Source organism: Eumetopias jubatus, unplaced genomic scaffold (assembly GCF_037043125.1).
Source record: "Eumetopias jubatus isolate StellerSeaLion01/CBP00866 unplaced genomic scaffold, mEumJub1_p1.0 scaffold_10, whole genome shotgun sequence".
Lineage (NCBI taxonomy): Eukaryota > Metazoa > Chordata > Mammalia > Carnivora > Otariidae > Eumetopias > Eumetopias jubatus.
The window spans coordinates 95,912,713-95,939,271 of NW_028274816.1; the positions used below are offsets into that span (position 1 = coordinate 95,912,713).

General features: G+C 40.3%; 2 protein-coding genes across 11 annotated transcripts in view; one reads left to right on the forward strand and one right to left on the reverse strand.

Moving 5' to 3' along the window:
* DDX42 (DEAD-box helicase 42) overlaps positions 1 to 26,401 on the reverse strand; it is a 56,544-nt gene extending 30,143 nt beyond the window's left edge. The window contains exons 1-3 of one of the 6 annotated variants that reach the window (XM_088028192.1): positions 25,144 to 26,401; positions 20,782 to 20,841; positions 16,741 to 16,828 (exon numbers count right to left, since the gene is read on the reverse strand). Coding sequence is in view for 1 of the 6 variants with exons in the window: in XM_088028195.1 (XP_087884321.1) it covers position 3,859; positions 4,023 to 4,157 (136 nt within the window). In the remaining 5 variants the exon portion in view is untranslated. Of the gene's footprint in view, positions 1 to 3,858; positions 3,860 to 3,954; positions 4,158 to 16,740; positions 16,835 to 20,781; positions 20,842 to 25,143 lie in introns of those variants that run through there. The other 5 variants (XM_088028193.1, XM_088028195.1, XM_028087438.2 and 2 more) reach the window with 5 other exon arrangements.
* Positions 4,628 to 21,833, forward strand: CCDC47 (coiled-coil domain containing 47). Of its 5 annotated transcripts, XM_088028199.1 has the most exons (14): positions 4,632 to 4,905; positions 9,154 to 9,311; positions 10,858 to 11,126; positions 11,542 to 11,649; positions 12,130 to 12,304; positions 13,837 to 13,958; positions 14,189 to 14,254; positions 16,458 to 16,559; positions 16,763 to 16,873; positions 17,617 to 17,702; positions 19,026 to 19,084; positions 19,417 to 19,526; positions 19,749 to 19,916; positions 21,648 to 21,833. In XM_088028199.1, the coding sequence occupies exons 3-14, from the start codon at positions 10,863 to 10,865 to the stop codon at positions 21,726 to 21,728; spliced, it is 1,452 nt and encodes a 483-aa protein (XP_087884325.1). In that variant the 5' UTR covers positions 4,632 to 4,905; positions 9,154 to 9,311; positions 10,858 to 10,862; the 3' UTR covers positions 21,729 to 21,833. The 5 variants fall into 5 exon arrangements, with proteins under 5 accessions (XP_087884327.1, XP_087884325.1, XP_027943251.1 ...); XM_088028201.1 differs by lacking the exons at positions 9,154 to 9,311; positions 21,648 to 21,833 and adding an exon at positions 20,379 to 21,637 and having other exon boundaries at positions 4,628 to 4,905; XM_028087450.2 differs by lacking the exon at positions 9,154 to 9,311.
* Positions 26,402 to 26,559: the final 158 nt, after the last annotated feature.

Genomic DNA, 26,559 nt, shown 5'->3' on the forward strand with positions numbered 1-26,559 from the left:
TATCCAGCCATTATACCATTACCAGAGTGACATAATTCAAAATGTATTGAGTGCCTATTTTGCTAGGCACTGTTCTAGGAGCTTTGGATAAAGTTAACACAATCAGACACAGCCCCAGCCCTCAGGGAGTTCAGTCTGGTCCAGGAGAAAGAAAAACCAAATCATAATTTCAGGTACCAGAAGTGCTACCAAAACAAAACAAAAACAAAAAAGGAAAAAGGCAAGCAAGAGGTAAGCTATTACAGACAGAAAAGAAATCAGGTAAGGCCTCTCTGAGGTGACTGGTATTTGATATTTGACATCTGACAAGTAATCCTCCACCCCCTCAACTCTACCGTTTTAAGAATGCCCGTTTTTGTTTGTTAAAGATTTTATTTATTGGGGCATCTGGGTGGGTCAGTCCGTTAAGCGTCTGCCTTTGGCTCAGGTCAGGATCCCAGAGTCCCGGGGATTGGGCTCCCTGCTCAATGGGGAGTCTGCTTCTCCCTCTGCTCCTCTCTCAAATAAATAAAATCTTTAAAAAAAAAAGATTTTATTTGAGAGAGAGAGAGAGAAAATGCACGAGCCTGAGCAGGGGGGAGGGGCAGAGGGAGAAGCAGACTCCCCACTGAGCAGGGAGGCAACACAGGGCTCAATCCCAAGACCCTGAGATCATTACCTGAGCAGAAGGCAGACGCTTAACTGACTGAGCCACCCAGGCGCCCCGAAGAATGTCTGTTTTATTGGAAAAGTCATGGTGATGTACTTCTAGAGGCTGCATCTACAACCAGCAAATATTTCATCATCTATGAGAAGTGACTCTGTGGTAAAGTATGAAATAATGAAGTAATAGGGAGTCAGACATAAGTAGCAAAGGAGAAAATGAATTTCGACTTCCTTTGACCTCCTTTGGTGTGTTAATACTGTGGAACTAGGGAAAGTCACACCCAAGGGCGGCAAGCATTCATATGCTCAGCCAAGTTCTTTCAGATCCTGGCCCCAAACCTTCCCCCTGTACATTTCCTCATTCATTCGGTCATTCCCTTCAATTCAGTAGCTCTCCAGTTAGGCAATCAAGCTGGAATGAAACTCTCCACTGTGGCAACAAACTACACACTTCACCATTCATATCTCCCAGGGTTTCCCCACATGCATTGGTTTTCCAAGAAAACCAAGTACATTGGTAAATCCTCTTCCCTTTACCTGAATTCCTTCCCCACCAAATCTCTCAATATACCTATCTACCAAAGTGCTATCCTTCAAATCCCAACTCCTAGAGCTATGACATGAATGACTCTCCCAGAGAAGTGGCAGCTCATTCCTCAATCCCTTTCAAGTCTTAAAATACCCAACATTTAATCATAACTATTTGTGCTCTAATTTTGTCTCCAAGTTATAGGTTTCACAGGTGAAGAACCAGACTTTTTTGCTTTTTCTGTTTTCCACAGTGTGTACTCACTGTTTATTCAATATGCAAGAGTCCCAAGGAGATTTATAACTTGGTCAAGGATATAGCAAAAGTCCCACTTGGTATGGTTCTAGGTAGTAAAATGCTATGATTTAGTAGAAAATCATAACACCATAGTAAAGTATCACAGACTATGGAGCCAGGCTATGTTCAAACCCTAGCTTTGTCACTAACTTGATGTGAACCTCAAGGAAGTTATTTGGCCTCTCTGGGCCTGTAAGATGCTGAGAATATCACCTACTTGACAGGGTCAGTGTGAAAAATTGAGTGCATACATAAAATTATACTTAGAACAAAGCATGGCACATACAAGTGCACAATACCAGTATTGCCGTCGTATTTAGCATATTTCTCCAGAAATCAATTTCTCCACTAGTAAATGGAGAGTATCAAGCTAGACTTCTCTAATCTCTTTCAACTCAGGGATCCCACACATACATGCCACATGACACTGAAGATGTCAGAGATCATGAAGAGCTGACAAAGTGCGGATGGCTTTATAAGAAAGCTAGAACCCCAGGCTAGGCACAGAAGATGCAAGCTGATTAGAGAAGTATGAAGGAAGAAGACATTTTAAGAAAGACAGCTAGAAACAGCAAAGGCTAGGAAGAATAAGCAAATGCAGAATAAGAGTGGAACATAAGGAAGATAATTTGTCTAGAGTTTATGTTTTGGGCAATGGTGGAAAATAAGATGATCTAAATGCCTTTAAAAATAGTGGACTACAAAACAACTGATTATAAAACCTTGTTACTTTATCACTTGTGTTTCTGGAATAGGAGAAAGTTCTGGTGACAGTTGATTAGTATCTACTCTAATAATCTGCCTTGACAGCATCTCACACACTATAAACTGGTCAGTTCTTTAATGAGAATCTGTACAAAACCTGAGAATTTCTTCATTTTCTCCTAAAGCCAAGTACAAGTAAATTCTGGTTACACTTATTTTGGAAGCAACTCTTTCCTCTGTTAGCTTAAAGAAACTAAGATGATTATATGAATACGAATTTGATAAACTAAGAAGAAATGCACTCCTCCATGAATTACACTAAATCATGACAACTTAAGTCAGATCTTACCATTTCTCTGCTCAAAAGCCTCAGATGATTCTCATCTCAGGCAGAGATAAAGTGAAATCCTCCTAATAGCCTCCAAGTTCCTGGTTGTTGTGGTGCTCCCTCCCCCAGGTCTTCTTCCCTGGCCTTATCTCCTGCTACTCCTCCTTTGCTCACAATGCTCTAAAGCACAATGGTCTTCTAACTATTCCTCTTAACACGCCAGCATTGTCCTCTTCAACATCTTCTACACTTGCTGTTCCCTCTGCCTGGAATGTTCCTTTCCCCAGATACTTGCTGGGCTCACCCCCTCACCTCCTTCTAGGCTGCTTAAATATCAGCTGATCTGTAAAGATCTCCCTGCTTGCCCTATTTCAAAATGCAATACCTCCCCATCCCTCTCTCTCTAGACTTTTTTTTTTTAACCTAAGTCAGTAATCATCTTCTAACATACAGTATAATTTATTATCTCTCTTTCCCCAACTAGAAAGTAAGTTTCAGGAGGGCAGGGGTCAGGCACACAGCAGACGTCGATAAAAATATTCCTTGAATGAATTGCAAATCAGACCATATAATGCCCCTTCTAGGTAAAAGAAAATACAACATACTTTTTTTTTTCCACCGCTGAAAATCTAAGTTAATTTTTGTATGAAATACATATTGCTCACCTCCTATGTGCCAGAACTGGGCTTGGCTCTGAAAAGTTAGAGTGGATTAAGAAATAATCTCTGCCCTTTAGGAGCTCTGGGGTATAGACACAGACTAGACATAGAAATATCATTTACAAAACACAATATATAACCAAAGGAAACTGAATGACTACCTAAAGGAGTGAGGAGCAAAGGGGGAATGCTTCACTAAAGTGATGAGGAAAGCTGTAATTCCCCAACTCTCAACTAGCAAGATAATTCCTCCTTGTATTATTGGTGCGTATGCTTGCAACTCCATATAAATTATTTACCCGCCTCAGACACGCTCTTAAATAGGCCGCAAAAAAGTTTGTGCGACAACAGTGATGTACTACGTTTTTACCGTCTTCCGATTTGGCAACTTTTACCTATCGGGTCCCCGTGATTTGGAGGTTTGCATCTGCCGACTGCTGCCGACTTCGGTCAGAACCCTCCTTGTGGCTATCCCTAACCGGAGCCCGGCACCCTGCAAATCCCTTTCTTAGCGGGGCGGGCGGGCGGGCGGGCGCCGCCTCCGGAAAGCCGCCAACTGGGCCACAATGAGAGTTACGGAAGAAGCGGGAGTCGTGGGAGGGCGACGAGGTTGGGAAGGACCCCTGGAGGCCTCTGCCTCGCACTCCCACCCCTCCCGGCCCCCTGGGCCGCCGGTGCCCCGAGGCCCCGCAGACTCTTTTGTTAAGCGAGGCCGCGGTTCCCTGGTCCTTGCTAGGCCCCACAGTTGCCTCCAGTGCCTCCAGGGGTAGCGACCCCGAGACCAGACCCACCTCGCACAGACCTGCTGCTCTGGCTGCAGCGGCAGCTGATACTACCGCCAACGCGGAGAGAATCCCACGGCCAGAGTACGCGCGGTCCAGGCCGCGTCCGCCGCGCTCCTTCCTCTCCGCCCCCTTCGCCGCCGCCGCCGCCGCCGCCGCCGCCGCTTCTCGGCCCGTTGCTGACCGGGGGGAGGGGAACGCAAAGCTGACATGCGCAGTGCAGAGAGCGCGGGCCGATGGGCGGGGCCTGGGGCTACGGCTCCCGGAAGGCGCCCTGGGCTCCGGACCTTAAAGCTCCAGAACGCTTCACAGACTTCTCACGCACCAGACACAGTTGCTTGGGGGATGCTAGTAGCCCCGGAAGTGGGCCTAGGGGTGAAGAAAGCGTAGCGATGACAGCCGCCTAGAAATCCCGCCAAAAAAGGGCTTGGGCGGAAACCACATATACATAAAATTGTGGACTCCCTAAACTCCGGTCCTTTGCAAATACGACCTAGGCAACATTTTTCCGCATGCCTCTGGCCACGTGGTCTCATAGAGCATGGCCACCTTTAGCTTCCGGAGCACCAGTTTAGAGAGATGACAACTTGACTGAACCCTAGTGGAGAGGGCTGGGATCGGCGCGGACCGTTCCGGCCAGAAGGCCGGGATTATGTAATCTTCCCAGCAGCCCCACCTTGCCTCCGCTGGGCGGGGGAGGAGGAGGTCTCGCGCAGTTCCCGGGGCCGCATTCCGACCGCCCTCCCCGCCCGCCGCGCGCAGGCGCGGACAGTTCGCACGCATTCTACGTAACGGATGGCGGAGACTACGTGAAGAGTGGCTCAGCGTGACTGAGCTACCTGGTCCGGCTGTGTCCTAGAGGGATCGGGGGCGGTAAAATCGCGGTGACCGCTCAGGTGGCAGCCGGGCCGAGAAGCGGCGGCCGCAGGAGCACTGGGCCGGGTTTTAGCCGCAGTACAGGTACGAAACGGGCCATGACGCGTTAGTCGGTGGGGCCGGGCCAGGCCGAGCGGTGACTTTAAGTTGCGTGGCCTAGTCGGGTCCGGTTTCCCACCCAGCCCCCCTGAGTCAGGCCCGGGGTGACATGGATCGCGCCTTCTCACCTCTCCTGACCTTCTTAAAAACAGAAAACAAACTTCGTCCACCCCAAGGCCCATTTTCTCTTGGTCTTCGGGGTTGGGGTGATTTTAACGGTTTTTGAGAACTTGCTCGCAGAGCTATGGGCATATGCCAACTAGAAGGGCAAAGTTACAGGAAGCTTACAGTGTGCAACAGGAAGAATGGAGTATAACCGTTGGGATGAATTGATTCTCCATGGTTGGAAAGAGTAGACCCCAGTGGCTTAACAGAAGCAACAACCTCTGTGGTCAGTCTTCTAAAGTTTTCTGACAGAAGACTGTTTTTATCCAACGGGTGTAAGGAGACAGGAGAATGTCTACATGTTTTCCAGAAGTCTGGTAGTCTGGCAGTTGTAATAAAGTTCTAATCTAAGGTGACAACAAGGAATGATTTCCCCACTTATTCCTCTTCAGGTTTTTAAGACCAGCCCCAGTTACTGAGAGACTACCGAGTGAGTTAGGGAGGTAATCAAAACAGATTTGTTAGTGCTTGTGTTCCCTGCCCCAGGACTCTCAGGACTGGGTGGCCTGGCAGGGAGTTGTGCCTTTGAAAAATGAGATGACAGGTGCAGTAGAGAAACTTCTCAGAAGGAAGGCCAAGATATAAGTGGCTTGGATAATTTTAACTTAAATAACCTTGAAGAAGCTGTGTTACAATGCTGAGTTATCTTAGAAATGTTTCTATGTGTGAACATTCTAAGTGGAAGTTCAATTTGAAATGACAGACTTTTCGGCAGTTAATCAAGTTGTCTGTGCCAATGTTAATCTGTATTTGCTTGTATTTGAAAAAGTATAAAACTGAGTTCTGGAAAGGGAAGCACTAAAAGTTTTTTAAATCTTAAAGGGTGTTCATAGGCACAGGGCTTGAAGGAAGTAATGAGAACTAATATTTATTGAATGCCTTCTATATGCCAGGCACATATCTCCTGTAATACCAACTACAGCCTTATGAGACAAATACTGAATAGGTGTCCCTTTTTTGTATGTGGGGAACAGGGAATTTTAAGTAATTAGTCCAAAATCATATGGCTTGTAAATGGTAGAGCTAATGTTTTAAACCAAATGTAACTCCACCAGAGTTTGTGCACTTTTTCATATTTCTTCCACTTTTGACTCTAATAAAAGATTATTAAAGGAACTAGAGATGTTTGGAGACAAATCACAAACCTCTTTAAGGTTAGCGTTGAGAAGGCAGCTATGTTTTTCCATAAAATGTCCCCTGGTGCTGGGGCGCCTGGGTGGCTCAGTCGTTAAACGTCTGCCTTCCACTCAGGTCATGATCCCAGGGTCCTGTGATCAAGCCCCAAGTCAGGCTCTCTGCTGGCGAGAAGCCTGCTTCTCCCTCTTCCGCTCCCCCTGCTTGTGTTCCTGCTCTCGCTGTCTCTCTGTCAAATAAATAAATAAAATCTTAAAAAAAAGTTCTGTTCCCTTCTTAGAAATATGCTTCTCCTTTTACTTCTATGATACCACTTTGACCAGAGTCCCTTCTTTTTTCTTTTTTTAAATTTTTTTTCTTATGAGAACTTTTTAACATCTACTCTTTTTTTAAAATTTTAAAAAACATTTTATTTATTTATTTGACAGAGAGAGAGAATACAAGCAGGCAGAGCAGCAGGCAGAGGGAGAGGGAGAAGCAGGCTCCCCACTGAGCAGAGAGCTCAGGATCAGACCCAGGACCCTGGGATCATGACCCGAACCAAAGACAGATGCTTAATTGAGCCACCTTTTTTTCTTTTCTTTTTTTAAAATGTTTTATTGATTTATTTATTCATGAGAGTCAGAGAGAGAGAGAGAGGCAGAGGGAGAAGCAGGCTCCCTGCCTAGCAGGGAGCCCGATGCGGGACTCGATCCCAGGACCCTGGGATCATGACCTGAGCCGAAGGCAGACGCTTAACCATCTGAGCCACTCAGGCGCCCGGAGCCACCTTTTTTTCTAACCATTCCTTCTTAGTTTCCCATTCCGCTTCTTCCTATTATGCCCACCTCTTACCTGTTATGATTTGTTTCAAGAGTTTTGGTGTTTGTTTGTTTTTTAACCTAATTCTTAATACTCCCTGGGGATCTCATCTATTCCAGCACCATCTCTATTTCCATCTTAGGCTTCTGTCCTCTAAGAACTCCAGACATGTTTCAGACTACTTTTTTTTTCCCCTGTGTAAAATAGGTAATCCTTTTTATAGGGATTTTGTGAAAATCAAGAGATAAATATTAATCATCTAACATACTACCTGAAAACACTCCAAGCTTTTCAACAGGTACTAAATTTAATTTATTGCCTCCCCCCACCCAATTTTTCCTCCTTTATTCTTTATCTCAAGGATGACTTTGTTCAGCTATGAGTCAAGCCAAAACTTGGAATCATCTAGATCTTCCTTTCCCACATGCCTATATCGTCATTTTATGCTGACGAGTATAATTCTTAGTATCTGTCAAATTGTTTTCCTGTTCATCCCCAATAGTACTCCAGTTCAATCTTGTTTTATCTCTTATCTAACTATCTCAGCCACTTTTATTTTTCCTGCCTCAGGTACCCTATTCCACCTGAAGCCCAGTATACCCTATGTATGAGCTATCAGGGTTAAATTGCAAATCTGATAGTGCCACTCTCCTACCTAAACCCTTTAGTTGATTCTAAATATCCAAACTTCTTAGTGTGGTATTTTAATAAAGATCATCATGATCTGGCTCCTGCTGGCCTTCCTAGCCTAATTTCCCTGACTTGGGTCTACAAACCCAATGCTCCATTATACCAAACTTCTAAAAAATGTTATTTCAGGGCTCTGTGGTATCCCCTAGCTATCCCATAGACTGCAGCACCTCTTCTTGAGGACAGGAACCATGCTTTTATTTATTTTTTTTTTAAGATTTTATTTATTTGTCAGAGAGAGAGTGCACGCACACGTGTGTGCACACAGCAGGGGAAGCGCCAGGCAGAGGGGGAAGTGAGCTCCCAGCTGAGCAAGGAGCCAAATGTGGGAGAGACCCAATCCGAGGGTCCTGGGATCATGACCTGAGCCGAAGGCAGATGCTTAACAGAGTCACCCAGGTGTCCCTTATTTTATTTTTTTAAAGAACTTATTACAAAATCACATTATAGGAAAATTAAAAAGTAAAGGCAAAATGCCCGTTATCTTACCATACAAAATACTTATATACAGATGTACGCCTTTCTAAACCTTTTTGTTTTTGTGTATTTGCTTCTTTTTTTTAATATATTTTTTAAAAGATTTAATTTATTTGACAGAGAGAGAGCCAGCTAGAGAGGGAACACAAGCAGGAGGAGTGGGAGAGGGAGAAGTAGGCTTCCCACTGAGCAGGGAGCCTGATGCGGGGGCTAGATCCCAGAAGCCTGGGATCATGACCTGAGCCAAAGGCAGACGCTTAACGACTGAGCCACCCAGGCACCCCTCTGTGTATTTGCTTCTAAAACAAGAGGGGTTCTTACTTCATTTGTAACAATTTTTAATGGACAAAAAATAAATTTGTTTTTTGTATGTACCCACAGTTTAACCCAACAGTTTCAAATTTTTTACTATCACAAGTAATACTGTTAGTAACACATATTCTTAAAGCTAAAGTATCATGCAAATTAATGATGTTTTCCTTCTCTTGGCATAGTATTTGATGTGGTGATATGTTCAGTGAGGGTACATTTGATTAGATATGGTAGGATCATCTAACGGAAAGCAGTGAGAGCCAGAAGAGTTTATAGTATTCTGTAGGAATTTGTTAGCCTTTCATGGTTATTGAATTTTTATGTAATAAAAGTTGTATTTTAGGAAGACAATGGTTTTTTGGGAAGAGAAGTAGGAAGTAGGGAGAGAGTTGAGATGGGGAGACCATTTAGGATAACACTGTGATTCTTCAGCAGGTGATGATAACTTGTATTATCATGGTGACTTTGGGAACCAAAGAAGGAAACATCAGGATTTGATGTCTGCTTAGATATCAAAGGGAAAAGAAAATGAGAAATTAAATATCTTGCTCTTTTCAACAAGACTGGAAAAATGGGATTGATATTAACATAGAGATAGAGAAATTCAGGTACCTGTTGATTTTTTTTTAAAGATTTTATTTATTTTTTTGATAGCACAAGTAGGCAAAGAGGCAGGCAGAGGGAGAGAGAGAGAGAGAAGCAGGCTCTCCGCTGAGCAGGGAGCCCGATGTGGGGCTTGATCCCAGGACTCCGGGATCGTGACCTGAGCCGAAGGCAGCCACTCAACTGACTGAGCCACCCAGGCGCCCCAGGTACCTGTTGATTTTGAGATGATTGTAGGGCAGTGGTCAGCAGACTGTAGCCTGAGAGACAGACTGTCTTTGTATAGCTTATGAACTAAAAATGGTTTTTACACTTTTAGAGGGTTGTTTTAAAAAAGAAGAATGTGTAACGGAGAACAGTATGTTGTATACAAAACTTAAAATACTTATTATTTGACCCTATACAGAAAAAATGTGTAGGGCATGAAAATGAACATGTCTGTTACACAATTGGTGCTATAGGGCTGGTGTTTAGGTGAGAAGGGAGGGCTAGAAATACAGCCTAAATAGATTTGATGGTTTAAATCTAACTACTCCTCAAACTCTAGATCATGTGTTCTCCCTTTTTTGGTAAGGCCTTACCGGTTTGGTAAGATGATTTCATTGTCCTCTATGTTTTCATATCATTTGGCACATTTTTTGTCACAAATCTGATTTCATTATATTTGTTGGTTCAGAAACGTTTTTAGATGGTGGCATACCTAGTGTTATTTTCAGAAAGCTGTGTAATGCTGATTTATTTAATTCCATCATGTACACTAGGAACAGTTTTGTTAGAAAACAATGACTACTTTAAGTAAGTGATGTGAAATCACAGCCACTGGCCTTCATTTGAGAAGCAGCTTGAGAAGTGGTTCATAGTAGGGATTCTGGAGGCATAAATGGCATCAAATCATAGCTCTATGCCGCTTGGTATTTGTATTACTTAGCATCCCCGTGCTTCATTTTACTTATCTGTGAAACAGAGATGTTAATGTTACTTTTCTCCAAGGGTGGTTATGAGGATTAAGTTAGTGGTTTTTTATAAAGCCTTTAGGACAGGGCCTAGAACTTTTGTTATCTTAAACATTTGCTTTGATGATGATGATGATGTTCACGTATCCACACACAAAGTTGATCTGAGGACGAATGGCTTTTCTATTTACGTATTACTGCTAACATAAATAGTTGCATTTCGTTCTTATTTCATTATACTCCCTGCCAGTTCCTAAATGCTTATTGAATACACGGTGTTAATGGAAACCAACCTAAAGGGACGCCTGGGTGGCTCAATCGGTCAAGTGTCTGCCTTCGGCTCAGGTCATGATCCTGGGGTCCTGGGATCGAGTCCCACATCGGGTTCCCTGCTCAGTGGGGAGCCTGCTTCTCCCTCTCCCTCTGCCTGCCACTCCCCCGGCTTGTGCTCTCTCTCCCTCTGTCTCTCTCTAACAAATAAATAAAATCTTAAAAAAAAAAAGAATCCACAAAAAATAACAACAATAATAAAAAAACCACCTAAAGAAATTAAATGACTTGTCCAAGATTTCACAGATAACTAATGACAGAGTCCAGACTAGAACCCAGACCTCTTGACCCTCACCTCATTGCTCTTTATAAAACGCTACCTGAAATGAATTGTATTAAATTTTTAAAAAGTAGGAGAGAGTCACAGATTTATTTTTTAACTATTTATAAAATTTGATTGGTTACGTATAGAAGAATGGCTGTCCATTTAGGGTTTGGGTTTTGGTTTTTTTTTTTTTTAACTCATTTTTAGGTGCAATGAAAGCCTTCCTTGCTTTCTGTGTTCTCCTTTTGGTGTTCGGGAGTGTCTCTGAAGCCAAGTTTGATGATTTTGAGGATGAGGAAGACATAGTAGAATATGATGATAATGACTTTGCTGAATTTGAGGATGTCACGGAAGATTCTGTTACTGAATCTCCTCAACGGGTGATAACAACTGAAGATGATGAAGACGAGACCACTGTGGAGTTAGAAGGGCAGGATGAAAACCAAGAAGGAGATTTTGAAGATGCAGATACCCAGGTGAGGTTCTTTTTCTTGATTTCCTGGGAAAGTGGAAGGATGGGAAGATTTGTAACTGGTACTTTCCCCAGACATTAAAAGTAACACCCAGCTCTAAGGAGATTTTTATTCTCTGCTATCTTCATTTTTGTTCAGTAGGTGGAACTCTTCTAGATGTTTTGTGGTATGTTCCGTCTTTTCTTCTCTATAGAGAGCCTGGCTGGAAGGAGTGGAGAATAGATACTGTGTGTGGGTGGGAACTGTATCAGAGTTCACATGCCTGGAGAGTTATCATTTGTTACAAACATGGAATATTTCTGTGTTCTGTGCTGCTGCTTACATGGTCTGTTTTCCTCTACAAATATTGCCTACAAAAATGAGATGCAATTGCTGGCCACGTTTGTAGGGGAAAACAGATTGTTCCTCATTTTTGTAGGAGGGAGATACGGAGAGTGAGCCATATGATGATGAAGAATTTGAAGGTTATGAAGACAAACCAGATACTTCTTCTAGCAAAAATAAAGACCCAATAACAATTGTTGATGTAGGTATACAGGATTCTGAATTTCAAACTAACCAACAAAATATCTGGCTGTTACTAATCCCAGAAATATAATTGGTGACATATAGCTAGTGTTGATGTAATAGCGAGAATTTGACATCAATTCTTCTGATAAAACTCCACACCTAGAGAAGCAACCCCTATCATTCTAGCCCTCCTAGTTTTATTTATCAAGGAATGATGAGGAGACTAGAAACTGGGTTTATTTGGGGGTAGACTCAGAATCAAGTTTAATACAAAGGGCTTTCCAGCTTTTTATTCCATTTGATTGTCCTCACATTTCCTTAAAGAATTTTTTCAAAAGCTGACCTAGAAAACCAAAATGAGCATATTTTTCAAAGTATAACCATATTCAGTGACAGTTATCTAAATATCAACTTCTCTCATGCTCCTTTATCCCATGAGTTAGACTCCATTCTTCAACCTCAGCCAAGATTAAATGGAATGATTGTTCATCTTTAGGTTCCTGCACACCTCCAGAACAGTTGGGAGAGTTATTATCTAGAAATTTTAATGGTGACTGGTCTGCTCGCCTACATCATGAATTATATCATTGGGAAGAATAAAAACAGCCGCCTTGCTCAAGCCTGGTTTAACACTCATAGAGAGCTTTTGGAGAGCAACTTTACCTTAGTAGGTAAGTTAGGCTAATACAAGTCCAGCTGCATGCTTGAACACTTAGTAAAAACTGTTTATTCCCCTCAGTATAAGCATCTGACTGCTTTCATGGACTGCTGAAGAGGATGCATTTTTTTTCCTCTCAAGAAGGATTCCATTTTTATTAGGCCTTATGTACTGAATTAATTGCATTTATAAAGTAATTTTCTAATTTTTCATTAATAATTGCTAGTTAGGGTTAGCAATTATTGATTAATCTCTTCTGATTAGCATGAGATAGTGCTATTAAAACAAGTTGATAGAAGTTTGGCTGAAAACAAGGAATTTTGACATTTTAGGTAGCTTGATAAATGAGAAATTAGAAATGCCTTAGAATTTCCTCAAGTTCTGGGAACTTTAGTTTCGGATCCCTTGAAAAGGTATACCTTAGAAGAAGCCCTGTACTTGTGTAGTGTAGGGAGTAAGGCGAACTCACCCCACCTTCACCTCACTTTGGCATTTCACACTTTCTTTCCTTTTAGTAAGCAAGTACCCATCTGCTCAGCTCTTTTGCAGACTGTTTATATGTTATGCTAGGTACTTTGCATACATTGTTTCTTATTTAATCTTTGTAACAACACTGTCAGTTGGATATATGGTTTCTGTTTTCTTAAGGAGGAACTGAAGTCCAGAAATGTTAAAATTTGTCTAAGTTATTAAATTGCAACCATGATTATTTGAACCTAGTCTACCTGCTTTCAATGTCCATGCTCCCTCTGTCCACTGTACCATAGTATTTCAGAGTACTTTTTGACTTGGAAATTAGGAAAAAAATAAACAGCCTTTAATGCCTTCCACTTCCCTTTAATGTGTTTTCTTTTGGTGTGTTGGTCTGCTTTACCTTGTGATGTTGAACAATTTCTTTTGTACACTTAATGAATTAAATGAAGAGAGGAAATGATTGGAATTTGAGCTCTTTCTAGATCTAAAAAAGAACTCTTAATAGCACTATTACCATGTTGCTGTTGGAAAACCAAACTTGGTTAAAGTTAATCCATAGGCGACACAGGAGGGAGTGGTGAATAGTTTGTATTAATGGTATTTTTTATTCACTGCATAGGAGTTTTTTTTTTTAACCTTTGACAGAGACATTTAAACTGACCTTGCTCCATTTTGTATCTACTTTTGAGAAATTTATATTCCAAGCTAATCATCATTAACAAGTAATACTAGAGTCCATGATTATTTTTTTTAAGATTACATTTTTAATTAATCTCTACATCCAACGTGGGGCTTGAACTTACAACCCAGAGATCAAGAGTTGCATGCTCTACCAACTAAACTAGCCAGGCGCCCCTAGAATCCATAATTTTTTGATGGAGACAATAAAGAGCATTAAAAGGAATGACGACCATCTGTTCTAACGTATGTCCAAAGGAGAGTTCTGTAAGATAGTAAAGTATTGCTTCCCCAAAACTGTGATCATTTGGGTGTCATAGTTTTGAGTGGAGTAAGTGTGGTGATTAGGCCCCAACATTTTCAGCAAATCACAGTAAGTGGTTTTACACCTAGGGGATGATGGAACTAACAAAGAAGCCACAAGCACAGGAAAGCTGAACCAGGAGAATGAGCATATCTACAACCTGTGGTGTTCTGGCCGAGTGTGCTGTGAGGGGATGCTTATCCAGCTGAGGGTAAGTATGGAATTTCTGGTACAGTGTATATCCTCTTTAATTGTTTTCCAGTGTGATTCCAAATACAAGTTCATGGTCTCATCCTTTGTTTTTTGGCTAAAAAAAAGATGTAAAAATCATCTTTCGACTATTTGGCAAATGTAGAGTATTTCTTAAAACATTTGATTCCCCCTTCAAGGTCTTTTCTTTATAGTAATAAAAGTTGCAACTAGTCTCTTGTTTTTTTTAAGTTCCTCAAGAGACAAGACTTACTGAATGTCCTGGCCCGGATGATGAGACCAGTGAGTGATCAAGTGGTATGTATTCTTCCTGCTGGTTTTCTCTGTACAGATTGAATTTTTAACTTCTTCGAGCTTATTTCATTCCTTGCCTGGATTTTGTTTGAATTTCAAGTAACTTGTGTCCCTTGTCAGAAATGGACTCTTTTCTATTTTGATGGATTGTCTTCCACTTAGTGTACCAACCATGGAGAGTGGGGAACGTGTGCTTTTTGTAGGGAAGGAGATAATACTCTCTCACTAGGTAAATTCGCTGAATCAGCCTGGGTGATGGAGGGAAAAATAGTTGTCACAGTTTGCTCTCACATCTTACTCTGTGCCTTGTGAATGCTTTTTATCTTTGACAATAAGGTGGGTTTCTTAAATATTGTTTGCTTCAAAGAATACATCTTGAAGTTCAAATCATGATCTGGGGACCTTATTGTTTGGTATACCTTCTTCCCTTTATTTAAATCAACATGTTAATCAGCAAATTGTATCCTTTGTCAGAAATGCCAAATCCCCCCCCCTTCATTTATTCAACAAATAATTGTGCTGGCTCCCACTGCTACAAGAAACCAAAATATACAAAAATATACAGTCTCTTTTATATAAACTAGAAGAACAAGAGATGTCTGCATATATGTCAAAATACAAAGCAGTATTTGGTTAATAAGTACTATATTAGTAATATGATTAGATACTTTGAAATGTCATTGGATTGAAACTCATTGTTATTATTTTAAAGGTCTCATTTTTAGTTGCAAATCTATATCTTTTATTCATTTTAATTTTTCTCATATGGCCACTAATAGTTTAATTCACTAATTTTTAAAGCCTTATCAGTTAAGATTCCTGTCATTCTTTCTCGTACTAGATACCATCTTATTAGGTAGAAAGGAGGAAATTTTGATGCATCTTCAGCTATCCTTTTGTGGAAATTACTCTTTAGAATGTTGTTTTAATCATTTTCTATTCTGTCTTGAGGTAGATTTAGTATCTTTTCCTGAGTCAGCCATCGTTTTATCTCTTATTTTTTCTGCAAAGACAAACAGTCTCAACAAACATGATTCTGTGTATTTTTTAACCCTTTTTCTGGGTTTTGTTTAAGTTGTTTTGTATAATTCCTGCTCAATGATGGAAGAGCAGAAAGCCTTTCCTTTTAGAGCTGCCATCTTGCCAGGTCTTTGCTATATTTCCCTACTTTAACACTTCCCTCTACATACTGATAATTTTTGACCCAGACATTTTAAGATATAGTTAATGTGACAAATAGTGCTATGTTTTATCATACCAGACTCGAGGTTTATAACTTTTATCTCCCTGGTCCAATGCCGTGTATTAAAAACTGTTTATCTGTGGCATTTCCCAATATGAACAGCCAGTTGTCTGGTTGTCCAGATACCAGCTTTGTGTCCAATAATTCAGTTCAGTTCACATCTGACTTGGAGTTAGTGCCAGATTCCACAAGTTAAAGGTCTCAGTTCCATAAGACTACTCACACTTCAGGTGCCATTTGCAAGTCCCAGGCAAGTCTTGTACTTCTGAGACTATTTGGCTATAAATGAAGAGTTCCCATGGCCCTTCTTTCGGGTTCAGTAATTTGCTAGAATGGCTCACAGAACATTTTACTTACATTTACTGGTTTATTATAAAGGATACAATTCAGGAATAGTCAAATGGAAGAGAGGCAAAGTATGGGAGTGGGGGTGGTATGCAGAGAGCTTCCAGGCCCTCTCTGGCTACATTGCTCTCCCAGCAAGTCCAAATGTTCAAGCAACTTGAATTCCGAGAGCTTGGGGTCCTCTTTTCGAGGTCATTTAGGTTGTTGACAGAAGTCAGGTCCCCATGGTTTTAAATCCCCATTTTCTTACTGTTGCCATCTGGAAACCATTCAGCTCCCAGAGGCCATTCTGAGGTCTTTGCCACATGGTCCCCCTCCCCCTCCCATAAGCCCTTTCCCAATTCAACTCTTTTCTTCAACCAGGGCCCAGTCCCTTTTGAGGGCTCACTTGATTAAGGCATTCCAAGATAAAGTCCCTTTTGACTCAGTGTCATCTGATCAGCAGCCTTCTGCCACATGACACAACATAATCACGGGAGTGATAACCATTATACTCACAGGTTCCTCACATTCACAGGGAGGATATAGACACCAGAGGGTGGGACTCTTGGGGGGCATCATAGAACTCTGCCTATCACAGAACCTAACAGGTGAGTTTTGTTGTTGTTATTTTTAAAGCAAATAAAAGTAACCATGAATGATGAAGACATGGATACCTACGTGTTTGCTGTTGGCACTCGGAAAGCCTTGGTACGACTCCAGAAAGAGATGCAGGATCTGGTATGTCTCGTTCCAACTCAAATACATGTAGAACTGTTCTCTTTATTACATAGGCATTCAACTTTAGAGCATAGGGCAATTAATTATATCACTTGAATTATTAAGCACCACTTTGAAATAGGTCAGAACATACTCTCTTGAGGAACAAAAAGTTTGTGCATAATAAAATATCATGTCTTACCTTCAATTACTTCTTCCTTTAGAGTGAGTTTTGTAGTGACAAACCTAAGTCTGGAGCAAAGTATGGACTGCCAGACTCCTTGGCCATCCTGTCAGAGATGGGAGAAGTCACAGAGGGAATGATGGATACAAAGGTAAATGCAATAGAAGACATACATTTGCAGACTGTAGCGATTACAGGGCACTCCCCCTAAAAGTCATACTGCACAAGTTCTTCATTTTATGACACTGCTCTATTCCTTTCCCACACAAACATTAAAATACCTTCTTTAAGCAATAGATTAACTTGTCAAAAGAGACAGTTTGATTAGTCAAATAATTCTCTCTGAATCAAGAGCAAATTATTCCTAGGATTGCTAATGGCTTTCAAATTTTTTGTAAAAGGACTACAGCATTAATCCTTATCACCATGTCATTTAGTCCATTTTTTCCTAGCTTCAGTTAGTGTAGAAGAGAAATGTATAGAGAACCATTTTTTTCTATTGGTTATGGAATGGTAACAGCAAGCACATCTTAGCATCATAAAAATACAGAGTAGCTCAAAGACAGTTCTAATGTAAGTTCAAGGTGGTATGTTTATGGAGAATCCCCTGAAATTATTTTAGATTTTATCTTCGTACATTCATTCTTGTTCAGAACATTATTTTGAGATATATTTTCAGCTGCTTAATAAGAAGAAATTTGATCATTGGTGTGACTAAAGAAAGGTGCTAGTTTCATTGTAGAGAGATCCCTTATTTAATCTTCATTTTTTAAAAGCTTTAACTTGTAGTGCTGTTGTGAAAAATCAAGGAGGACTAAGGAGTGAATATCTTTATGAAAAAAGGGAAATGCATCAAACCCTACTTAAAAAAAAATTTTTTTTTCTTTATTTCAGATGGTTCACTTTCTTACACACTATGCTGACAAGATTGAATCCGTTCATTTTTCAGACCAGTTCTCTGGTCCAAAAATTATGCAAGAGTACGTATGAGATAAAAATACTGAAATTAACCGTCCCCACTAGCTTTCTGTGTTGAAACACCTGCAAGGTGCTTCTGCAATTTTTCATACCAAATGAGTGAGGGAAGTTGATGACAGGCATTCTAAGTTTTCCTTTGCTTTGACTGCATGTGTCATGAAGGTAATTGAAATCCTATGGGAGACAAACAAATAAGCCCCCGAGTTTGCAATGGGTCACCGCATGTATGCACCAGCCACTCAGGGAGGTAGGTGAGACTTTTACAGGATGGCAGATACTAAGAAAATGCAAATTGCTAATCTCTTTGTCCTTTGTAGTCGGAAGTTTTCCCCCCCCTTTTTAATTTATGATATGAATCTGTGATTTTGATTTATGTTTGATTGCAGATCTCTGCATTTTATTTCATGGCCTTTTCTGGCTTTCTTCTTTGAATAGTTGGGTGATTATATTCTTTCCTAGTGTATTATCAGATGCTCTCGATATGCAGAGTTTCTGGCTTTTTGGATGTTGATATTCAGAGATTAAATTTCTTGTTTGAAATCACATCCTATCTCAGGAGCACATACTTATTTAAGTTTACCCTTGGTGTAGAATTGGTTCTGACCTAAATTTTTGGTTAAGGGCTTCTCTCTCATAATCTGTGGAGTTAAGTACAGTTAAAAGCCAATCTGGATTTTAGTTGTAGGTCAGAATTATTCAGGTCCTTATACCTGTGGATCGTGTTGCATCATCCTTGCCTTGCTCAACTCAATAACAACACTGTGGGCAGAGTATCACATTGTGACATTCATGGAGCCTTTTATGTGTGAGGCAAGGAGAGAGGGTTGATAGTTAAAGATTACGAAGGAATCTTTGGTAAGTCAGAACTAAATTATATATGCTATAGTAGATCATTTCTAAATTTATTCTGAGCCTGACTCAAAAATAAAGATGTTTTATTATAGGAAAATAGAGTAGAAGTTGGAAATAAAATAAAAATGCATCAAAATAAGCAAAAATATTATTAAAATACAGGCCTAATACTTAAATAGGTTCATTTCTGGCTCCCCAGGTGAGAGGAATATATCCTGCCTGGGGAACATCACTGGAGGTGTTCAAGTATAGGATAAAGATCACTTGGGAATGTATCCATCAAATAAGACAAGTGGACCAGGGGGCCTGTAAAGCTCCTTCAGGCTCTGAGATTATATTTAACTTGGGGATGGCAAGCCAAATACTGTGCTGATTATCTGCAGGAATCTGTTCCTCTAAGTGAATTGGGTGACATACATGAATGGAAAGTATCTTTCTTGTGTTCTTTCTAAATAGCCTTTCTTTTATGGCAGGGAAGGTCAGCCTTTAAAGCTGCCTGACACTAAGAGAACACTATTGTTTACATTTAATGGTAAGTGTTCTGTGGTCTTGCCTGGGTTCTTCATTTTCTGTGAGAGGATCTTAAGGAGAGTATTCCCTCCTAAACAATAGCCATAAAAAACTACATTAAAACCAACCCCATGCCTGCCTGCTTATTGGTTTTGGGGTTTCTTTAATAAGAGATCCTTTTATTTATTTTAATTTCTATTTTCTGCTGTATTTTAGCTGCCTAAGACACTTGGAGAAAGGAGTCTATTAATAAAAAAAGGGGATTAAATAAATAAATAATAAATAAAAGAGTTGGGTGACCCAGAAGTATTAATGCTGCCATTAACTCAATAGGAAAATGGCTTTGTTTTCCAGTGCCTGGCTCAGGTAACACTTACCCAAAGGATATGGAGGCTTTGCTACCCCTGATGAACATGGTGATTTATTCTATTGATAAAGCCAAAAAGTTCCGACTCAACAGAGAAGTAAGACCCATATCCTTTATTATAAAGTTGGCACCTTTCATTGTTGTTTTCCTCCTTGGGGGAGTCAGAGAGCAATGATTTCAGCGATTTTATCTTTGCTAGTTTGCTAGCTGACCTGAAAGTGCTAAATGGGAATAGTTTTATAAAAGAATACTAAATGGGACTTGGTTCTGTTGGATTGAAATGGATTTCTTATGAAATGCCTCGTTTCTTGGGGAAAAGGGCAAACAGAAAGCAGATAAAAACCGAGCTCGAGTAGAAGAAAACTTCTTGAAGCTGACACACGTGCAGAGACAGGAAGCTGCACAGTCGCGGCGCGAGGAGAAGAAAAGAGCAGAGAAGGAGCGAATCATGAACGAGGAGGATCCTGAGAAACAGCGCAGGCTGGAGGTAAGACAGACTTCTCTTACCCTGCTTCGTCGTAAAACCAGGATTTAGAAGGGCGCCTATTATGCCATATTAACCATAAAGGTAACTCTGTGTAGGAAGGTACACAGACGTAAAAGATTAGCATTTTCTCTGCAGTTGGGACATTATGACTTAGTTGATAGCACTATTAAGAAGAATAACTAATGCATCCTTTCCAAACCAGGTTAGCTTGAGTCTGTGATCCTGGAGAGTGATGTAAATTATCCTTTCCCCAGCACAATCCCATTTTGGAAAGTTCCACTATCATCTTTCAAGCCAAACACTTAACTGAAGTAGAAAGAAATTAGGAATTTTAATAGTAGTCAGCACATGTGCCCTATGATCCAATGCATCTTGTTTTATAAATATTTAATTTGATTAGAGAATTAGAGAATCCTAATATTTTTTGTTTGTATTTTTGTTTTCTATTTTGTGCATAACCAGAATCTCAAACTCAAGAGCTTTTTAGGCCATAATATGTTATGTTTGAAACATCAACATGTTCTCACATTTTTGTGAAATAAGATGCCACTGTCCAGCTCTACAATTTTAAACCTTGTAAATGCTGGTCAAAGAAAGAAGAGAACAAAGTTCTGGGAGATGTGAGTTCTAACAAGAATAATCTTGAGAACTGAAGAAAATCCTTAGAAGTGGAGATCTGCTGCCAAGAAACAGGCTGCTCTGTGGCGCCACAGGTGCAGGAGTGTCATTAATGCCATTGAGGGAAGTGCCCAGGGCACCGCGGGCCTCCTCCCATTTATCCTTTCTCACCACTTGTCATTTGATTTTGTTTGTTTTCCCATAAAAGCGGGGTAACAATGCCAGTTCGGTTACACAAGGTACTTACACAGGAGCACAAAAATGATGGCTAAACATTCAGGCTTCCATGCTGTACAGGTAGTTTTTTCTTACCTAGTGTTGAAAGTAACACAATCAGTAGTTCCCAAACCACCAATTTACAAATCACCCTTTGAAACATAATTTGTTATGCTATCAGTAACTGTATATACTACATGCTTCTGTTTTTCCTATTCCGTATCTTCTGATCCTCCGGTGGAGGAGTATATTTCTCAGGACATTTCTACCCCAAACCTCTAAAAAAAAAAAAAAAAAAAACTAAGTTTGAGATTGCACCTGAAATAATCTAGTGGCCTCTAAGGCTTCCCTCGGTACAGGTAATAATAACCAGTGACTTTTGCCACTAAAATAATGTGCTTCGGGCTTCTTTTTCTCTTTTCGACATAACCTCCTAATTCCTAAATAAAAATATGATAAAAATTCCCAGTTTAACATTATGCATTGAGGTACTGGCTCAGGTTTAACGTCTACACTTATAAGAAAAGATGCACAATTAATAGCCTAAACAAACAAAATCTTAAGCTTTTCTGAACTGAAGTACAAATCCTTGGCAGATACACATAAATGTTATGATGAAAGTTGGGTTAGTGTTTCCTGGGTATAGGAAAAATCAGAATAACAAAGTTGCTTAAATGTAGTGTTTAGTTTCTTTCTAATTTGAGATTTTAGTTAACTTTACTTCATTTTAAGCTAATTTTCATTAACCAACATAGATATTAGCAATTTTTCTAACTGTCTTTTGGAAAGTTATTTATGGTACCAGACTAGGTTTTTGAATAATAATATAGGCAGTATTCTAGTGTTGGTTTTTTGTGTGTGCTTAGAGCTTAGTTTGGATTCCCTTTCTTTCTCTAGGAAGCTGCCTTGAGGCGTGAGCAAAAGAAATTAGAGAAGAAGCAAATGAAAATGAAACAAATCAAAGTGAAAGCCATGTAAAATCATCCCAGAGACCAGAGTCCTGATGCCACCTGTAAGCTCTGAATTTACTGGAAACAAAAAATACCGGTCCATTTCTCATCTTAAAGTTCAAACACTCGCAAAGTGACTAAGAAATCCTTATTTCATCATCTGTTCTGTTTTTGGTTCGGAGTTTTATAGAGGTTATAGATGGAATGGAAGGACTCTGTTTCAGTAATTCTCTTCCAGATAACCAAATTATTTTGATTACTTTATAAAAGGAATGATATATGAGATCTGTGTAGTTTTAAAATATTTTTAAAATTATAACATGAATCATCAGTGCTTTTAGTGCTTTGATGTTTGAAGAAATATCATGAAATTTATAGATACATAATTAGATTGTTGCTTTTTGTTTAAACTGGGTAGTTGCCAAGGCTATAAAGACTGACCCTAAACCAAGATTCCACAAATAACTATTGGAATTGCACAATAAATATTGCTTGGTGTTTTCTTCTGTGTGTACATTAACCTTGTAAAAAAGTAAAATTTAGAACACTATATGTGGTATTGAAATTTCAGGGACTCAAAACGTAATGTAGTTCAGTGTATGTTTTGTAGCTGGGAGGTGCTGATGACAGTGTTATATCTATAGGGTTTAGGATACTTACATGTACATGGAAAATTCTAAGGATAGGTAGTACAGGAGCACAGTTTTTTCCTGAGCTGATACCACAAGCTAATGACAATGTGAATGCTGTATTTAAGTGGTTGTACGTTTTCCTGGAGTAACAAATGCATGAAAAATTAACTGCTTCACCTAGATCAGATCAGTGGTCTATGTGAAGTTACACATGTTTTTCCTTCTTGGTTGTTGCAAACTATTGGATGTTCATAGAGAAGCTCTATTCTCTATTTATGGCTGTGTCCCTTTGCTTTTCCTTCTGCTTTTATTTCTTCCACAGTTGAGGCTGGGTATATTCTTTCAAAGAAATAGCCATGAATATGCATAAATATACTTTTAAAAATGAGCTTTCCTAAACTATTGAGAGTTCTTTCTGCCTCTTGAGGAGGGAACTCTTGGGGGAGAGGCCCATCTATCTGCACGAGCATTTAGCTTGTTCAGATCTCTGCATTTTATAAATGCTTCCTAAAGAAAGCATTTTTTAAGTCACTGCTTGTACCAGGTAATTTTTGCTGGGGACGGGAAAAGGTTGGGTTTTTTGGTGGGAGAGGGGTGGGGGGATATTTTTTGGTTGATGCTTTATGTGCAGGTGTGTTCTGAGGCAATAACAAGTTGTGAAAGCAGTATGTGCTGCTGCCTTTGTAACTGCATGGAAACTTTTCACATGGATTTTTTTCTAAGTTAATGCAGAAATGTGTAAACTGGGAGATGCAAATATAATATTTTTTTAACAGTTCATGAAATTAAGTTATTAAAATAACAAAAATAACGTAAGAATTACTTTAATGCTATATAATTCTAGAATGAGCCTTGTTTTACAAAGTTTAAAATACATTTTAGAAATCAAAGTTGATATGCTTAGCTATCTTTTGATTAATAAAAGCTTTCTTAAAGTCCCACACATTTGGACCATGGCAGCTAATTTTGTAATTTAAGCATTCATATGAACTACCAATGGACATACATTAAACTAATTGACAAAAATCTCAGAGTGCCGCCTTTACTTTTCTGGGGTTGCCCTTCAAGAGTATAAGCCCACAGGAATGTTCTTCTTTCTGTTCAACATAAGTCAGTGCTGAAATGCTTTTCCTTCAAAGGAGTTGACTTTGATAATAATCCCTTAGTTTGTTACCAGTTATTTTTAGAATGTTTTATATTTTTAGAGGCGTATATATTATTAATGGGCTCCTCCCCAAAGTCTACCTCTTTAGTTAAGATACCATTATCTCTCCCATGAATGAAAGGAGAATAGTGTTGACTGTCACACATTGGAAAACCACTAAGTCCTCTTTTTGTGCATCGCATGGGCACTTAGCAAGGACAAAACAGGCACCGAACTGGACGATAACGACCTGGCTGTCGTGCCAGCAAAGTCGATACTAAGCGCTTGACTTTGGGCAAGTCAGTAACCTCTTTGAGTCTCTGTTCTGTTCCTCTTCCTACAAAGTAAGGATAGTAACTATTTTCTTCCCAACCTCACAGGTAGGTCAACACCAAGAGATATGTGTGAAGTTCTCTCATAAACTACAGTACTTTAAAAATGTGAGGTATCATCTAGGACTGTTCTCCAAGTGGTACATTTTTGCTTTATTCTCTTTTGCTTTCCTTTCTCCCAGTGGAAACCAAGCAGGTCCTTTCAGAGTTCTCTAACTTTATCTGCAAAATGTGACATGGTATTTTGGAATGGGGGTTGGGGGCGACAGTAATACCTTTCTGTTTCCTTAGTAATAGAACCTTTTCCTGTCATGCACTAGAAGTTGGAACTCTTCTTTAGATGAGACTTAGACCAAAGAAAAACACTGGTTGGTATTCTCTTTCCCCTGTCCAATAGGAATAGGCACATGAAAATTATTTAGAGCAGTGTTATACAAAGGATCTGTTGGTTTTGGTGGAATGGGTGAAATACTGAACTTTTATCATCTCAGATTCTCTTTCCTTATTATTCCTGTTTCTACTCATTTTGAATGATTTGAAAGGATGAAATAATTTGAAAGGATGTAAAAGGGAGGAGGCAGTTATACCCAATAGGAGCGGCTTTTATGACACACTGCTAAAACAACAGAAGTACTACTTTTCTCAGTTTCTAGAATTGGGTGATCAGCAAAAGATTTATTTGTATTTGGAAGAAAGTGTAATGTTTTAATCCTTAGACAAGTCGAATGCCATCTTCTGTGCTCCATTAACTGAGAATACCAATTTCAGAAGAAAACAGACTTTTTTCCTCTGAAAAGCAGAAATGTGCATCTATTATGCCACCTTTAATGGATATTTTTTTATTTTCATCTTTTAAAATTGACTGACAAATAAATAAAATTAACTGCCTTTTAAAATTTCACCTCTTTGGTTTTATTCAAATAGTGTGACTTTTATTTAAGACACCCAGGCCTTTTTAAGTAATTAGTTCCTATCACATTTTGAAGTTAAATGCTTAAATCACTTTCTTCTGCATCTTTGTTTGTATGTAACTATCACTTAGAAAGTTTGTAGCAAAGCTAGAAGCCAGTTTTTTGCTTCAGGAAAGAGTCCATGGTTTGTAGCAGGGACCTGGTGCTGTCTTAGTGCTTGAACAAGTCTGCTTTCCTCCTGTGTGAATGGGCATTGCTCACTCTTCCCCCTTGTCAAATGGCTGTTCAAAGGCTGTAACAGACAACATGTGTAACGCTCTTTGACATATAAAACATTCTACAAATTAAATAATCCTGCTCACCTTACTAAACCAAAGGTCATAAGCATTTCCCTCATTTGAGTATTCAAGGCAATTAGTTTTACCTTACCTTTCTGACAATTTATATGGTATCTTGGAGGCCAGTGCATTTAGTTTAAACCGGATGCTTGGAGTTCAATGCAAAACTTGCTCATCACAAGTCAAAAGCAAAGCAGGAAGTCTTTGTAAACTCTGAAAGTTGACCTTTCTTTACACTGGCTTTCTAAGTTATCTGGATCTAGGAGGTCCATTTGCAAGGAAAACTAAAGTGAATGTAAATTTGCTCCTTGAAACAGTCACAACAGAAGCTGGGCCAAAAGTTTCTCCAACTAGCTTTTGTGGGCAGTCACGAAGATGGTGAGACCTTAACATCCAGTTAGAGAATGACATGGCCGCTGGGCCAGTGGGCTGGGAAGAGCCTCCATGTTTAAATTCCCCATAGCGATGGCTGCATCATTTGGCATCTTTTCAGGCACCGACCTTTTTGGCACCCTCAGTTCCAAAGACCACATGTGAAGAAGGTCTTTTCTAAAGAACATCACCAAGAATTTTACTTCACTTTTTACCATCTTGCTTTTGTCAGTTTACCGTTTGCTGCAGAGAGAGGCCTCTTACTTTGAAAACGAGAGAAAAAGTGTGGGTCCTGCTTTAGAAAGTTAAAGCACTAGATCAAAGTGATGTACATGAGACTGAATGAGGTCCTGAGTCACTGGCAAAGTTTATGTTCACATTCGCATATTTCCGTCAGTTTGGATGTAGCTGAACTTCTCTCCCGTCTTGGAAGCTGGGCCGGTATCAATCTGTGTCATGGGTCAGAGCCAGTGTTCGATACTTGACGGGATCTATAAGGAATCTGATAAGGAACCTGAGGCACAGAGAAAGGGTGGGTTTTCCCTTCGCAGCTTGTCAGTCTGGTGCTGGAGGGGCGTTTGGGATGTCTTCAAAGAAAAACGCGAGACAGCTTTTTCCATTGAAGTCCTACCACACGAAATGAAAAAAATAATTTTGTTTTTTGAATTAGCCAAGTCATCAGCCAGTGTTTGTTTGCCTTCCTCAAGTCCCCCCTGACTCTTCTTATTGAAATCATCCTACTTCCTTCCTGCTGCAGGGGCGGGGAGGCTCCAGGGAGCCCTTGTCGGACCCCCAGGCCTCACCGACGACAAGCTACGCCTTCGGCTTCCACACACTTGGGGAAAAGGACCCCTTCTGTTAGAGACCGCATGCCCTCCCTCAGGAACGCGCTGCGCCGACCGAGCTAACTTAGAACCGAAGAGGCGCTCTCCGCGCGGCGGGTGCCGGGAGCCTGCAGCTGGGGCCTGGCGCACCCGACGCGACGCTGGACGCGCGGCGGAGCGGCCCCACCCGCTCGGAGCTGCGGGACTGGGGGCAGGGGGCGGGGCCTCCTCACCCGCTCCGCGGAGGAACCGGGGCGGGGCGGGGCGGGGCACTCCTCCACCAGCCCTACCCGGGTCCCGCTACTG